Here is a 15,253-nt window from a genome sequence, read left to right as displayed (position 1 = left end):
TCCGGCTTTCTCCCGCCCTTTCCCACCTGCGGCACTTCGATTGGTCACCGCCTCAGGCTCGCCGCGGTGCCTCATTGGGCGAAGAGCCGCGGCTGCTGCGCCTCGATTGGTGCGTCGGCAAATGCGCGCGCAGAAGCTTCCAAGCCGGGGCGGCGATGGCGGACGGAGAGCTGGGCGGCGTCCCTGACGCGCTCATCGACTCGGACGGCGTCTTCAAGTACGTTCTGATTCACGTGGAGCCCGCGGGCGCGGGGCCCGGCAAGGACATCATCCGCGGACACGCCTGGGCCGAATACCACGGTAGGTGCGGCCGGCGGGCGGGCCGCGAGTGGGAGGGGCCTCGGGGAGGGCGCGCTGTGGGGGCGGGGCTCCGTTGCCGGGCAACCGGCCGCCGTCCTCGCCCGCCCCGCCCCCTCCCGGCGCCCGCGGGCGCCACCCCGACCGAGGCGGCCTCGGGGCCCCTCCTGGCTCGCCCGCCTCACCCTCTGCTCGCCCCCCGCAGCCGACCTCTTCGAGCAAGCGGCCGAGGAGCTGGAGAAGCGGGGCTTCCGCTGCCGGTGCCTGGGGGGCGGCCGGATCTCCCACCAGAGCGGCGCCAAGAAGATCCACGTCTACGGCTACTCCGTGGTAAGGAGCCCGCGGGGGCTGCGGGAGGGGATCGTCCGGCTCCCTGCCTGTCAGCGCGGCCCAGAGTCGGGGGCACCCCGAGGCCATCCAGCGCGGCCCCTCCCCCTTCCACCCCCACCCCGTCTCTTCTGACCTGCTGGCCTTGGCTGCGTCCCTGGGAGGCCAGGAGTTGGGGGTCTTGGCGGAGGGAAGAGAAGAGAAGAGCCCTTCCCCTCTTCAGGTGGTCAGGGAGGGGTTTTGGGCAGTGGTGAAATCCACCTTCTTTTACTACCGGCCCTGTGGGCGTGGCGTGGCTTGGTGGGCATGGCAGGGGAAGGATACTGCAAAATCCCCATTCCCACTGCAGAGGTATTTGCCGGTTCTCTGAACTACTCAAAATTTCCGCTACCGGTTCTCCAGAACCTGCTAGATTTGACCCCTGGTTTTGGACCCTCCTTGGTCTTCTTTGGCCAAGGCAGGCTAAACATTCAAAAGTCCTTTCGTCTCTCTTCCCAGGATTTGCTTTCTGGTTTCCCAGCAATCCTCTCCAAGACATGCAGCACGGACATAAGGCAAAGAGGAAGGCTGTAAAGTCAATTGATGCAGGGTTATTTTTCGTCCAAGAAGGATCCCCGCAGGGGGAGGGACAGCCGGGATAGGGAAGGTCTAGTGGCCACGTGAGGTTCCTCTGTAGACCTGTCTGGGGTGGAGGGTGGTGTAAAAAGGATTCAGAGTCTCGTCCTGGTAGGGCAGAGCTGGGATTTCAATTGAGCCGCAGCTTCCCTGGCTTTATTTGCCAAAGGCACTAGCCTGCCTTGACTCTGGTATCTACAAGGCATCATGTGTGCGCATAGTAATGTGGCCATGCTTTTTGCAGGGTTTTGGCCGAGCAAAACATGCTATTGCCACAGAGAAGCTGAAGGCCAGGTACCCCGATTATGAAGTCACCTGGGCCGATGAAGGATACTGACCACTGCCTTTAAGAGTTCGCCTTTGCAACCAAACAGCAGCAAGCGGGAACTGATGCGGGAAACCGGATGTTGAAAACCCGCCAGTCTCCGGATCTGTTCTATGGACTGCCCTGTGATCGAACCTATTGTGCCTGGCATTGGTAGAAGGAAATAAATGATTGTGCTCGCTGCCTAAGGTGTCGTGCTCCCTCACACATCTTTCTGGATCCACTCGCTTCCTGCGGTGTCTTTTGACTAAGAGAAACAGCGGTGAAGGGAGGAAGACAGTTTTATGTTTGTGCGGACTGGGGAAACCGCAGAGGAAGCAGCTGAAATAATAAGCATGAATACCTGCACTATTTAGAATGCAAACTCAAAAAGATTGTCTCCATCTGCCTGCCACAATAGTTCCGCTTCGCATGTATACAAAGCAGCAATGTTCCCATTGCAGTTTTAAGTTGCTTTGCTTTCTTGATAACTGTAGCCAGTAGGTTTCTTTTCCTCCTCAAAATCACAGTAATTGTAACATTTTTCATGTAACATGGAAAGCTGTAGGAAACTGCTAGGAAGAGAAGTAACACGGCCCTGTTCTGGGCCTGATCCAAACTGCATGCCGAGGGGGGCTTTTTCTCTGCATGCCCCTCTCCATGGAAACGTTGATTTCTTTGGCGGTTCAGGTCGGTGGTAAAGCAGTGCTTAGGCTCGTCCTGCTAATGACCTGCGGATGAGATTTCTGGACAGTGTGCGAGTCTGCAAGATCTTTCCTGGAGATTACGGCCTGATTGCACGAAGTCCAAGGGCACCTTCGCGGAAATGAGGTTGGATTTCTTGCATGTGAGAGCAACAAGCTCTTGTGAAATCTCACTTTCTTGGAAACAAGGTTTTGCAATCTGTCGCAGTCTGGTTCTCGTGGTGCATTTAAATAAAAAGAGTGTACAACTTGTGACTGATCTGAACTGGAGACAGATACTCACATTCCTACTGGATAGCAAGGTGACTAGAGCCCTTCATTCTTTTCCGTCCGAACAACTGCCTTGCCGTTAATAGCAGCTCTATCTATGGCATACAATAAAAAAATAGACCGCTTCCCAGGCAGCCTTGCAGAAAGGTTAGAAATCCCAAGGACAGCAAGAGGCTGGAGGAGGCCTGTGGGCTGAGGAAGAGTCTCCCAGCAGCCCATTCTCAGCCCTCCAATGTTGCCCAGAGCTCCTGTTCCAGCCAGGAATTCACCAATCCGAGGGTAGGCAGCAACCAAGCCAGAGCTGAAGTTAGACCAGAAAGGGTCCGATGTTAGATGTCCCTCCTCTGCCGTATTAAAACAAAAGACTGGTAGAAGCAGTCAGTGATCAAACGCCTTTGCCCGTAAGAAGGAAAGGAAGCCGAGACTTGGTGGCGCTGGGGCACAAGGGCATTGGCTTGCTTGGTAGAGTGGCCTGCAGCTGTCGTTCTCTGCTTTTATTGCTCCAAGAACGTGTCCAGGCCGTTGGGACCCTCTCCCCACTGAAGATGGGTGTGGGCATCCTGCTCGTGTCCCCTTCCTTGTGGCCAGTCCACACCCTCTGCCTGGTGTGGCCGTGCTTCCCTCCTCCTCGGCCCCTGCCGCGTGTCTCGAAAGCAAGGTGATCAGGGAGGTTGAAGTCCAGGCACATAGTTGCTGGAGCAGCTTTCCTCCTCCTCGTTCCTGCTGCTTGATCTTGCTGCTGGGCAGGCCCAGGATGCCGGGGTCCTGGGGGCTGCTGTCCTTCCTGCTCCTGCAGATGCCGATGGGTGAGTTTCAGAGGAGGAAGTCAGCCCGTTGCTAGGGCTGCATGGAAAGATCCTGAATCTGAGAGGGGGAACAACTGAGCTTTGGTTTGGGGGAACCAAAGGAAGGAAGGAGGCGGCCAGCCTGAACACCTGCTCCTCCTGGGGCCATTTTATGTCTGCTGGAAAGTTCAAAGCCTTTCCTGTGTTTTGAAATGTGCCCTTTGGGCTGGGCTTGTGTTTGTTTAAGATGCAAGAAAAGTGGCTACTTGTAGATAATAAACATTCTCGCGGCTTCTCCGTGTGCTGCCATTTTCCTCTAAACTCTGTCCATTGACACCTTTGTAGGTTTCGGGAGAGAGTCGGAGGTTTATCTCCAATCCTGAGAACTGATTTACTCTGAATATTCAGTTCTCTACTTTCTGCATTCAGGTCCGAGCAGAGCTGAACTCTAGGATGCAAATTCCCTAAATGGGGTCGTTAGCAGCCCTCATTTGCCCCTGGGGTCTCAACGGGTGGAAGCCTGTGTCTTGACCAACCTGGTTCATGTCCCGCTCTCGGAGAAGGCTTGGGCTCTCTCTGGGCTGAATCGGTTCCGTGGCGCTTTTGCTGCCTTGAGCCATGGAGAAGCAGGAGGACCAGTAGATGGACCAGTAGATAGTCTCTGGGAGCCACCCATTTGGGGTTTCTTTCTTTGTCTCTTAGTTGGGCCTCCGTTTTATGTCCAGGCTGTGTTTGTCAACCGATGTGGGAGTTCAAATGTGTGTAATTTTGTGTGTGACTGCTGGGATTGTTCAGATGAAAACCAGTGTGGTGAGTTGATCAACTTTCTGTTCCTTCGGGATGAATTTAAGGCAAAATTGCAGCAAAGAAGATGGCAGTAACTGCTCTCTTTCGAAAGCAGAAGCAGGAGGGTTTCTCGCCATTCTTCTCTGCCCATCCCAGCACATACCTGACCGTCTTGGAATGGATTCCCGTGCCAAAAGGCTTGTGAACAGGATCAGTTCCAGACAATTCCTGGCGATTAAATCCTGTCCTTGAATTGTTGGAGCCTGAAGTCACTGTTCAGACCCCAAGAAAGGAGGCCCCAAGCCCCCGCCCTCCCCACAGCTGCTCCTTTGGAGCCCCAGGGTCCACTGGCCCTTCCTGGCTAGCCCCCTGTGGGCAGGACCAGGAGACGCTCCTTGGGGAGGGGGTGGACTGCTGGCTCTTCCCCTCCATCCAGGCTATCAGAAGGCGTCGGCTCTGGGGGCTCCCTTCACCTGCAGCTTCGAAGGCACCACGTGTGGCTGGGAGGACATCAGCAACTCAGCCTACCGGTGGGACCCAGCCCAAGCCAGCATCTCCACATGGGGGCTGGAGCCTCCTTTCGACCACACGCTGGGCACGGATTTCGGTAACTGGTTCTGCCGGGGGGAGGGGAGGGGCACAGGAGCTGGAGATCCTTGGTGAGGCTCTTCGGGGGGGGGGGGGGGGGAGAAGTCCTCCTCACCTGGAAGGCCTGGAGTTGAAGCAGTCCCAGGGAGGTGCCCTGTGCTGAGGGCATCTGCATCCCATTTTTCCTCTTGCCTTTTGGGGGCTCGTCTCACCCCAAGATGAGCAATGGGCACTGTGTGAGAACCGCTTTTCCTCTAAACGCCTCCATTGCAGGCTGGTACATGGCGGCTACAAAGCAGAGAGTAAAGCCTGCGGCCACGGCCCAGCTGCGGTCCCCCCTGTTGAGAGGAGCAGCTGCTGCCTGCGAGATCCGAGCTTGGTATCTCCTGTGGGGGTCAGGTAGGCTGACAGAGAACCAGCAGGGCCAGTGCCTTGCATGATTCCCCCCCCCATATGCTCCTAGATTGAGATGAAGCCTCCTGTCTCTTCTCCTGGCTGAAGGAGCTCTGCCATTTCACGGAGATGCTCTTTTGAACCCAGGTCTTAACGAGACTCAGCAGCCGCTCCTGACCTTGGAGCTGATCCAGGGAAGTCGCACCGTCTGCCTATGGCAAAGCCCTCCAGGTGGCACCTACTCCTGGCAGGAGTTGGTGGCCTACACCGGTCACATCCCGGGCAGTTTCCAGGTACCTGGCATCCAAGCCCAGCCGCGCCTCCAACCGACGGGAGCTCCCCAGCCTCACCTGGAGTCTTTCCCTCCTGCCAGGTCACCTTCTCCTCCACCCAGGCCTTCTCCTCCGCAGCACAGGTGGCGCTGGACGATGTGGAATTCAGGAATTGCGGCTTCCCACGTAAAGCGGGGGTGGGGGGGGAGGGCGCCTTCCTTTATTTCTTCCTGAACTTCTCTGCAATCTCCGTTTCCTATAAAGGCCCCTCCAAGGAGGCCCCGTGGGATGCTGTCTCTGTGATTTGCAAGCTACTCCTTTGCTTGCCCACAGGCCGTGCAGGCTGGGGATGATGGGAGGACTTGTGTTGCAGAACATCTAGTGGTAGGAGAGGCAGGCAGGCAGGCAGACAATGGATCGCTGCAGCCAGTCCCCAAGAGAGAATTTGCTTATGAACGAAGCAGGGTGAATGCAGCCTAAAGGGGCAGACCCTTGCCGGAAGCCCCCACAGTTGGGCTTGGCTACTTCCTTTGCGCAGAGGCCTCCGCCTGATCTTTTGCCCCACCTGGCTCCTTTCCCCGTCTCTCCTAGCTTCCCAGACGTGTGGCTCAAAGGCCTTCCACTGCCAGCAGGGCGGCTGCATCGCCACAGACCGGGTGTGTGACGGCACCGCAGATTGCAGGTCTGGTGAGGATGAAGACGAGGCTAAATGTGGTGAGCACTGGGGGTGGGGGTGGGGAAGAGGGGGCAGGCTCCCATCTGTTTGGTCTTGGAGGCCCAGAAATGCTGGGAGGGAGCCTCATCCTGAAGCCGGATCTGCAGCTCTTCAGATGACAGCGCAGGATCCTGAGGTGGCTGGGGAGGAAAGCACCGGGCTCCTGCTGTCCCCCTTGTGGTTCTCGAGCGAGGAACCTGAATGTGATCTTGTAGATCACGTTGAGAGCAGAGGCTTGTGGCTTCTCTTAAGGGACCTTTAAGGCAACCTGCAAGCCTCTTTCCTCTTGCCCACTCTGGCCAGCCCAATTGCACTCAACTGAGTAGCTGGCAGGCTTGCCAGGAAGAGGCTGGCTGGGGTGCCCCTTCTCTGGAACAGCCTTGGGCTCCAGAGAGCGTCTCCTCTGTGGTCCTTGCCCTTGCCCTACTCCAGGCTGAGTTGATTAGCTTTGGGGTTTCACTCTCGAAAGCCAGGGGTTTTTTCCCCCAGGCAGGCTGTCTGTAGTTAGGCCGGTCCATGGTCTGAGAAGGGCCAGTGTGTGTATCTCTCTCATCCCCGTAGCCACCTTCACAGTGTGTTCCTTTGAGGATGACTGGTGCCAGTGGACGGTGGACCCCAACACGACTCTTCCCTGGCTAAGGAACTCGAGCCTCCACCTGGCCTCTCCGCCTGCCGGGCCCTCGCGGGATCACAGCACTAACAGCCGGGAAGGTGAGTTTAGGCAGGTAGCAAGGAAGCAGAAATGGCTGTCCGTGTTTGTCTGAGAATGCAGCCGCGGTTCAGAATGGCTTCGGCTGCAAGAGGCGCCTCTGGACTTTTTAGGGTCTCTGCTACCCTTAGAGCACAAGACTTTGAGCTTATTCCAGGCAGATCAGTGAGGCAATAAAAGTCCACAGCTCCACCCCAAGCGGTAAAGTCAGGCAGGCCCCGCTGCTTTCTGCCCCTTTGCTGCCACTGCTCTCGGCTGCCCTGAGAGAAGCCTGTGGCTCTGGTGGGTCCGTGGGAGGGGGCTCCCGAAGGGGAAGGGCATGGGAGAGCCCCTCCAGCCCCTCTTGCTGGCTTCTGTGCTTGGAGCCCTTTTGTCCCCTGGCTCTGTGTCCCGGTCAAGGTAGACCACTCTGCTCTGGATTTGGCGGTCCTCCTGGAGGGGAAAAGATCTGCCAGGGTCACCCAAAGGCCCAGGCCTCTGCGGGCAGAGTTAATGTTTCCAAGGCTTTGAGCCAGGCGTGGCCTGCAGGAGGAGAAGTCCAGCCGGCATCCCTGCACTGCTTGCTCCATTCATTGCAGGCTACTTCGCGTATGTCGAGACCCAGAAGCCGGAGCTGGACGAGGGAAGAGCTTGGCTGAGCAGCCCAATGCTGGCCCCGGATGCCAACCAGTCCTGCTACGTGAGTCGCCTGACCGTCCCTCCGGCCACAGCTGGACAGGCTGGCTGCACTGTTCTTCTGTTACGGAGGGTCTTGGAGGTTTCCCTTCTGCTTGTGGTCAGAGCAGGCCCTTTGCCTCTCTTGTCTTGAATCCCACTCTGACTCGGGGGGTCTTCCCCAGAAGGGTGGCTAAGAAGGAAACCTCTCTGTGGCTTCCCAGAGAGCAGAAGCCTTGGTCGCCCCAACCCCCCCCCAACCCCCCCCCCCCCCTGGGCCAGCTTGAATCCACGGCAGGAGAGGAAATGGAGGCTGGGGTGCCCCTCCCTCCCACCCAGTGGCTTTGGCTGGCTTTCTTCCCAGCTGGTCCTCTACCTCCACCTGCATGGCTCAAACAGCAACAGCCTTAACATCTACAGCCAGACGGCGGAAGCTTTGCAGCTCGTCTGGAGCCGCACGGGAGACCTGGGCAATTACTGGTTCCGGGAGAAAGTGGATTTCGTAGACACAAAGACGTTCAAGGTAGACGAAGCCTGGAGGCCCTAGTGCCAGGTGCTCGAAGCTCCCAGGTGGAGCAGGCTGACACGGGCAGTGCACTGGGAGGTCGCTGGTGGCCCCAGGCCCCAGGCTCCAGCTCTGTCCCTGCCCCTGTATTGCCCTGCATCGATCGATTTTTCTCCCAGATTGTCATCGAGGGCAGGATTGGAAGTGGGCAGGAAGGGAGCATCGCTCTAGACGACCTTCATCTGTCTCCTGGCTGCAGGACGGTGCGGGACAGTGAGTAGGAGAAGTAGGATGGCCGGCTGAGCAACGGTTGAAGCCCTGTCCTCACAAACTGCCTGACCAAGGGAGATTGGGGGGGAGGGGGGCTCTTGAAACGCCTGCTTTACCGGAGTCCCCTCGGAAGCCCTTTGACCAGACCTGTCTTGCACTGAGGTCTTGGTATTTGGTCCTTTTCAGCCCAGTTCCCGACTCCTCCCGTGCTGGAGCACTCCGGCCCTTGCCCCAAGGGGCAGTTCACCTGTGACCAGGGTAAGCGATGCCTCCACCTCCAGATGCTCTGTAACTTCAAGGCTGAGTGTGACGACGCCTCTGATGAGCAGCAGTGTGGTAAGGCCCCGGAGAGCGGAGGAGCCCTTTCCCTTCCCGCTTGGGTGGGGTTTTGAAAAAAGCACTTGGCTCGTTGTGCAGGGATTCTTTGAAATGGCAAGGCCAGGAGGAGGCACGGCCTTCCCAATGGGGATCCCTGAGCCGCTTCCCCCACCAGCTCCTGAAGAGCAGCGTTAATGTCAGTTAATGTCTGCCCCTTGAGATGCAGATCTTGATCCCTTCCCCACTAGGAGGGACCGATTTTGCCAAGGGCTCCGGTGGCTGGATGGACATCAGCGTGGGCCACCTGCGATGGACCACCAGCAGGCTCATCTCAGTGGGTAAGAGGGTCGCAGGAACATGGCCCCGTCAGGTTAGAAGTGGGACTGGGGCCATGCCACGGAGGAGAGGAGGAGGGGGTTGTAGCCGTCTTTTGGTTGACCCGGGGCCCACCATTGTTCTTTTCCTCCTCTTCAGGGCCGGCTTTCAGACTGCAGGAGGGCCCTGGGCAGATGTTCTCCATGGCACGGGCTGCTACTCCGGTGTTGGGCCCTTCGGGTTTAGGCTGTGTGCTGCAGATGGACTTCACCACTGGTCCAGAAGGTATGGGTGCTGCCTTTGTCCCCTTGGCACAGCCTAATGCTGCCCAGCACTGAAGCCACCACCTGCTTCTCTCCTCCCCATCCTGCAGGCTTCCTCGCCCTTGCCATTGCCGATGGGAGCCTGGGCACCCGCTGGTGGGCTTGGTTTGCCCGGAGCAATGGGACCACTTCCTGGGCAACGGCCACAGTGCCTCTGGGCGCAAGGAAGAGGCCCTTCCAGGTAGGAGAGCTGTCTCCAGTTCTTTCCAGGTGCGGCCTGGGATGAAGGCCAAGGGGAGGCTGCCACTTGGGGTGCAGCTGCACTGAGAGGAAGGAAGAAGCGGAGAGCTTCAGGGGAAGCCCTTGCCCTGTTTCTCTTTCCTCAGCTTGAGCTGCTTGCCAGGGCTGATCTTGATGGCCCCTGGGGGGCCCTGCCACTTGCTGTCAGCAATATCTCCTTTGTGAACTGCAGCCCCGAAGCCCCAGTGCCAGGTACCCGGCCTTCTCGGTTTATAGAGAAGAAACCTTGTGCTGCAGGCTTTGAGGGGAATGACGTGGTGGGGTGGGGGTGGGGGTGGGGTGTTTGCATTCTTTGCCTCCTCTGTCGACTGGCTGATCTGGGAAAGATCCCCAGCAATAGCCTGGCTGCTTCTTCTCCCCCAGCCCCCCAGGCAGGGCTGTCCTGCAATTTTGAGATCGGCTGGTGCAGCTGGTATGTGGAGCAGAACGATGGCTTTGAATGGAGGCTGAGCAAAAGTCGAAGAGGGGCCGTGGACCACACCACAGGCACAGGTAGAGCTGCAGAGCAGCCGTAGTCTGGCTGGCATGGGGTTTTCTGGGCCAGAGCCCAGCCTGACGTGGGTGGCTGACTTTGAAGCCCCGCCCGGCGGGCTCGGAGGTCCATCCAGAAGCCTCAGAGGACTCCGCTCGTGCCAAGAACAGGTGATCAGGCAGTCACGGGAGGCAGTCACAGAGCCCTTCGCAGTTCCCCTCTCCTCTTCAACAGGCTCTTTCCTGTTTGCGGATCCTGGTGGAGCCTGGAACCCAGGCTGGCGCGCCCGGCTCGTTTCTGCTCCCCAGGTGGCGGCTGCTTCTGCTGCTGCTGCTGTCGAGGCCTCCTGCCTTTCCTTCTGGTATCGCATGGATGGCCCCCAGATTGGTAAGCCTTCAGACTCCCCTGCAGGAGCTGCTGCCTCTTGCCCACCCTCCACAGAGGAGGCTGGTTAGGGGTGGAGGGGCAGGCAGGTGGATGCGCGTGAGTGTCAGATGGCGGTCAGGCTGTTCTAGCCCCACGTTAAAGGAGAATCCTGCAGGTGGGCAGAGCGGCCCCCTCCCCTCCCATCTTAGCAGCCTTCACTCCGTCTTGTGAAGAAGGCTCATAGGGGACCGAGGGCTGCCCAAAGAAGGAAGGCCCTCGCTCTGGATCCTGCCGCCTTTCTCAGCTGTACTGCAGTTGTCCGGGAAGTGCTTAAATCTTCCCGCCATCTGCTGGGGTGAGTGATCTTCTCTGATCGGAGGCTCCGTGATCTCCCAGCCAGCCTTCCATGAGTGAAGACGGCATGAAAGAACAGCTGTGTGTGGCGTGACACGTCCGGGTTGGCCCTCTTCGGAATGTTTACACGCCCAACACAGACGCACACACGGAGAATTTGGTCTTGCAGGGACCCTGGCCCTGAAAGTGAAGGCAGCTGGAGAATCGGAGCAGGTGCTTTGGACCAGGAGGGGGAGCCACGGGGCTGTTTGGCATCAAGCATCCTCCTCCATTTCCCCCAAGCCTGGTCAGGATTACCAGGTAGAGAGACCCTAACCCTAACCGTCTCCTTTGCGTGAAGGAAACCCAGAGCACGGTGCTGACCTCGGGAACATCTGGAAAGGTGCTCCTTGGAGGAGTTAGGCTGATGCGGCTTCTCCTTGTCTGCCAGGCAGCTGCTCACACCGCTGTGTCCCTTTAGGATGGGGCCGGGCAGGTTAGGACAGCCTGCCCTAGTCCAGCTCCAGTTTTGGATTGGATTGGCACCAGCCAGCTTCCGGGGCATCCTCTGTGCCCTCCCTTCAGCCTCAAAATAAATAACCCCCTTTCTGTATCGAGGAAGAAGGAAGCAGAGTAGAATTCGGACTGGTTAGATCCATCTGGATAGGTTTCTTCCCTGGATTAGAATAGATTTCCCTGCACCCTTGAAAGTCTTCCTCGGATTCCCAGATCCCAGTGGGCGTCAATTTTTCTTCATGCCCCGAGGGCTAGAAACTTGGGTCTGCACAAGGGAGTCAATAGTTCTAGCTCTGAAGCCGCTTTTGCCACCTGTCCTGCAGGTGATCTTTGAGGCTCTTCGGGACGGCTTCCTGGGGAGCATAGCTTTGGATGACCTCACGGTGACCCCCGGGGCCTGCCCAGCCCAGAGGCACTGCTCCTTCGAGGCCGGCGAATGCGGCTTCTCGGTCCCCAAGCAGCAGGCGTGGCAGCGTCAGAATGGCGCCAGAGGCTGGGGCCCTCCCGTGGATCACACCATGGGCGAGCCGAGAGGTAGCAGGCAGCAGGTGCCCCTTTTTGTCCCTGGGGAGGGCAGGACTAAGAAGCCCTGCAGGGAGACCCGAGAAACGCTTTGGGGCTCCTGCAAATGAGGCATGCCAGATGTGGGGCCAAATGATGGCCTGGCTCAGGAAGGCAGGTAGTATATGCTTTATTCATAGCAGGTACCACTCTTGGAGATTTTATTTCGGCAATTTACCGTCCCCCCCCACAGGGCATTACATGATCCTGCAGACTGGTGCAGACAATCTCCCTTTGGGGCAGGTGACCATCCTGCGCTCTCGCGCCTTCCCTTCTCTGCTCCGCACCCACTGTGTCTCCTTTTGGTACTACCAAAGCGGCAGTGAGCCAGGTGAGCAGGCAGTGGTGCCATCTGCACTTTTGGTGGTTTGGGGCGTGCGTGCTGCAAGAGCCTGATGCCAAGAGGTCTAAGACCTCAACTCGCTTCCTGCCTCCCCCCAAGTAACTCTGGCATTGCCCTTCCCCAGAGACACAGCAGAGGGCAGTTGCAGCATTCGGGCTCTAGACTCTTCTGCTCTGTTGGTTGCTTCCCATAGGATCCTTGACTGCTTATGCGAAGGAGGAAGAGGAGAAGGGAGAGGGAGCAGAGACAGGGATGCTCAGCCCGGATCTGACACAGGGGGCAGCCTGGCGGTACGGCAGCTTTGTGGCAAAGGTCCACGGGAGATGGCAGGTGGGCACAGTGGCCTTTCTGAACCTCAGCTGAACATCTGGCTCGCCTGGAAACAGTCTGAGCTGGCTGGCCACGAGCCTCTTACGCCATCTGTGTCTTCCGTGAACAGGTGGCCTTCGCAGTGACGGGCGCTGGTGGAGAGCCGGCCTCTTACATCGCCCTCGATGACATCTTTGTGAAGGAAGGCGGCTGCTCTGAACCAGGTGGGGGCAGCTTGAGTCTCGCCTGCTCCCATTTCCCCTCTTTTAGAAAGAAAAAGGAATGTTATGGGCACAGTGGGAGGAGACGCCACCTGGAAGCACACCAGGCCAGAGCATGGTCTCCTTTCCACTTGGAAAAGTTGTTGTGGGGAGCCATGGTCAAAGGTAACCATGGGGTCCTTTTGGCCCAGCCTCTTGTGACTTTGAGTCAGGCCCCTGTGGCTGGAGCAAGCCTCACGGAGACTGGTACAGCTGGGACTGGAAGGAAGCAGCCACCACGTTGCGCTCCCCATCTCCCAAGGAAGACCACACCCTCGGCACCAATGCAGGTTAGCGCTCGGTCCCTGGGGTTGCACGAGAGGAGCTTGGGCTACCAGGAGGCATCTGCCCCACAGACGCCTCCTGAATACTCGCTGAACCAGCAAAGGGGCTGTGAGTAGGAGGAGTTGGTGGCTCCTCCTGGAAATTGATTAGCCCTGCCTATGTTTGGGGCTCCGATTATCCTTAATCCACGAGTTATTAATAGACAGAAGGAAACTGAAGTCCTGGACTTGCTCCGTTTAGTGGCTTAAATTCCCCCAGAAAAGCCCTAAGTAGCTCACAGATCCGGCGAACCCCTGCATGCTCTGGAGTGCTCACCCTCCTCGTGCGCAGGGCCCCAATGAAGGTCACGCTCTCTCTGGACCAGCTCTGCAGAAGGAGGCCTGGCGCATCTTTCCTTCCTGCCGTTCAGCTTTTTCTTTGTAGGTCACTATGCCTACGTTGACCTGGCAGTGCTGAGCTTGGGAAAGAGCACTGCACGCCTGGCGAGCGAGCCTCTGGCATCCACTACGGGCTCCTGCCTGCGGTTCCACTACCACATGGACTTCCTCGGCCACAGCTGTAAGTCAGGCGAGGGGTCCCCCTACCCCCCCCCCACCTGAGACGGGGCACCCTGCTGGAGAAGTGGCATTATTAAAGCTTGGGTCTCTATGCTGACACCCCCCCTCCCCCCCCCACATTGCCAGCTCCTGCAGAGCTCACAGTGAGGCTGACTGGGGCGCAGGGGGAAAGGGTGATCTGGAGCGCCAGAGGCCATCAGAGCTGGACTTGGATGAACCGAACGCTCCTGGTGACCAGCCCCGTGGAGTTCCAGGTATTCTGAATTCAGCCTCCCTCCCTGGACCCGAAGGAAGAGGCAGCTGGCAACGGCAGGTTTGGGGATCTGGCCGTTGAGCCCCAGGCATCTGCCTCCCTTTGCCATAACCCTCACACTGCCTCTTCCGAATTAGGGGCTTCACTGCACCCCACATCACGGCGTTGGATGCAGTCTTTTGGTGGGTCTCTTTGACCCTCCATGAATCCCTTCCCTGCCTCGGTCTCCCATCGTGTCCTTCTGAGCCTGAGTGCAGCTCTCTTCCCTTCAGATTGTCCTGGAGGCCAGCAGCGGAGCCTGGGCGAGCTCAGGGGTGATTGCGCTGGACGATCTCCACTACGCAGCTGGGCCGGACTGTGCCTCTCCCCAGGCAGACCAAACGGAAGGTCAGGCCCTCTGCAAAGTCACAGCTGTGGGCTGATCCCTGCGGGAGCCACCCTGAGCTGGTTGGAAGAGGCTCTCCCCATTACTTTTTGTCTTGGCAGAGAGCAGCAGCCCTCTCCCAGTATCGACCATTGCTATAGTGGCTGGCGTGGTGAACCCCGTCCTCTTGCTGCTGATCGCAACCGCCTGTTGCCTGTGGAAGAGGAGAGGCAGTCAGGAAAGGATGGTGGAGGAGGACGGCAACGGGCAGGGTTTTGACAACATTGCCTTTCGAGATGTAAGGGCTGGGGGGGGCATGTGGCCCTCTGCTCTCCAGCCAGGCTACTTTTAACTGGGATGGGTGGCTGGGTGGGAACTTCCTTTTGATCGTCCAAGCAGACCAACCAATCTCTTGGTTGCCAGCTAAGACCAGCCCGTCTCTGCCCTTGGCTTCCAGGACAGGATCATCCTGCCCCAGATGGCTCCTGACCCAGCAACGTCCTAGGCCGGCCCCTGCCTTCCCTGTCTCGTCTTGCATTGGCCTCTGTTGCTTTGGAGAGGCAACTGGAGCGACTCCAATAAAGGGGGCATCCTTGAGACACGGTTTGAATCAGTCTCTTTTCTTGACCAGAGATAGGCAGGCAATCACCAAGGTTGGGTTGCTACCGGTTTGCCCCAGTTTGCGTGAACTGGGAGCAGGGGCAGCGGGAGGCTCCGCCCACCCGGCCGGACACTTCTGTGCATGCGCAGAAGCATCGTGTGCACAAGCAAACCGGTAGCAAACTAAATGGAAACCCACGACTGGTTGGAACATCCCATCTATGGCTGCTCAGAAAGCATTTCAACCCACCACATAAGGAAATTAAAATAAACCCACTCCCAACACGAGTGCCAGGCACAGGAACACTGGTTTAATCTCTTGTGTGAACTTGCTGGGTTACCATCCAAGGACTCTTTACTCAGATGACCCTTGCTTTCAAGGGCCACAAGCAGCCCCCTCCCCCAAAAGCCTTGATTGGCACCCCCAAATAAGGTACTTCCCTCGACACGATCCTCTGCTGGAAAGAGGCTAGTGAATGTGAGCCCCCCCCCCCAACAACTCCAAATGCAAGACAGACGCAGGCGGTTGAAAGCCTCGATAAAAGCAGCCACTGCGAAGGGCCCTAAAGCAACCATGGACCGCTTTCCACCATCGTGGCCCCCTCCCCACTGAAACCAAGCCAGGGGAGCCGGCCTTGCTTCTT

At 58.0% G+C, this 15,253-nt stretch overlaps 2 protein-coding genes across 4 annotated transcripts; both read left to right on the top strand.

Annotated features, from left to right (window-relative positions):
- Positions 1–73: 73 nt before the first annotated feature.
- PHPT1 (phosphohistidine phosphatase 1) lies at positions 74–1,752 on the top strand. The gene is made up of 3 exons (XM_034436245.3): positions 74–300; positions 503–627; positions 1,484–1,752. Exons 1-3 carry the CDS (start codon positions 156–158, stop codon positions 1,574–1,576), a joined length of 363 nt encoding a protein of 120 aa, XP_034292136.1. The 5' UTR covers positions 74–155; the 3' UTR covers positions 1,577–1,752.
- On the top strand, positions 1,484–14,608 carry MAMDC4 (MAM domain containing 4). 3 transcript variants are annotated; one of them, XM_034436238.3, is made up of 29 exons: positions 1,484–3,323; positions 4,005–4,112; positions 4,525–4,695; positions 4,950–5,075; positions 5,217–5,362; positions 5,443–5,527; positions 5,933–6,055; positions 6,618–6,767; positions 7,344–7,444; positions 7,784–7,942; positions 8,104–8,197; positions 8,381–8,530; positions 8,761–8,850; positions 8,987–9,112; positions 9,201–9,331; positions 9,477–9,582; positions 9,754–9,882; positions 10,097–10,249; positions 10,752–10,882; positions 11,401–11,611; positions 11,832–11,969; positions 12,175–12,311; positions 12,421–12,514; positions 12,703–12,840; positions 13,259–13,393; positions 13,519–13,646; positions 13,918–14,032; positions 14,132–14,307; positions 14,467–14,608. In XM_034436238.3, exons 1-29 carry the CDS (start codon positions 3,272–3,274, stop codon positions 14,512–14,514), a joined length of 3,651 nt encoding a protein of 1,216 aa, XP_034292129.2. In that variant the 5' UTR covers positions 1,484–3,271; the 3' UTR covers positions 14,515–14,608. The 3 variants fall into 3 exon arrangements, 2 of the variants coding, with proteins under 2 accessions (XP_034292129.2, XP_087735776.1); XR_015730125.1 differs by having other exon boundaries at positions 2,912–3,323; positions 13,259–13,391; positions 13,511–13,646; positions 14,139–14,307; XM_087879650.1 differs by having other exon boundaries at positions 2,912–3,323; positions 13,259–13,391; positions 13,511–13,646.
- The last annotated feature ends 645 nt before the right edge of the window (positions 14,609–15,253 follow it).

The sequence above is a fragment of the Pantherophis guttatus genome, chromosome 16, assembly GCF_059756535.1.
Source record: "Pantherophis guttatus breed Tessera chromosome 16, ASM5975653v1, whole genome shotgun sequence".
NCBI lineage: Eukaryota > Metazoa > Chordata > Lepidosauria > Squamata > Colubridae > Pantherophis > Pantherophis guttatus.
Note: the sequence above shows the minus strand (reverse complement) of the source record. Positions and strands in the feature narration are given on the sequence as shown.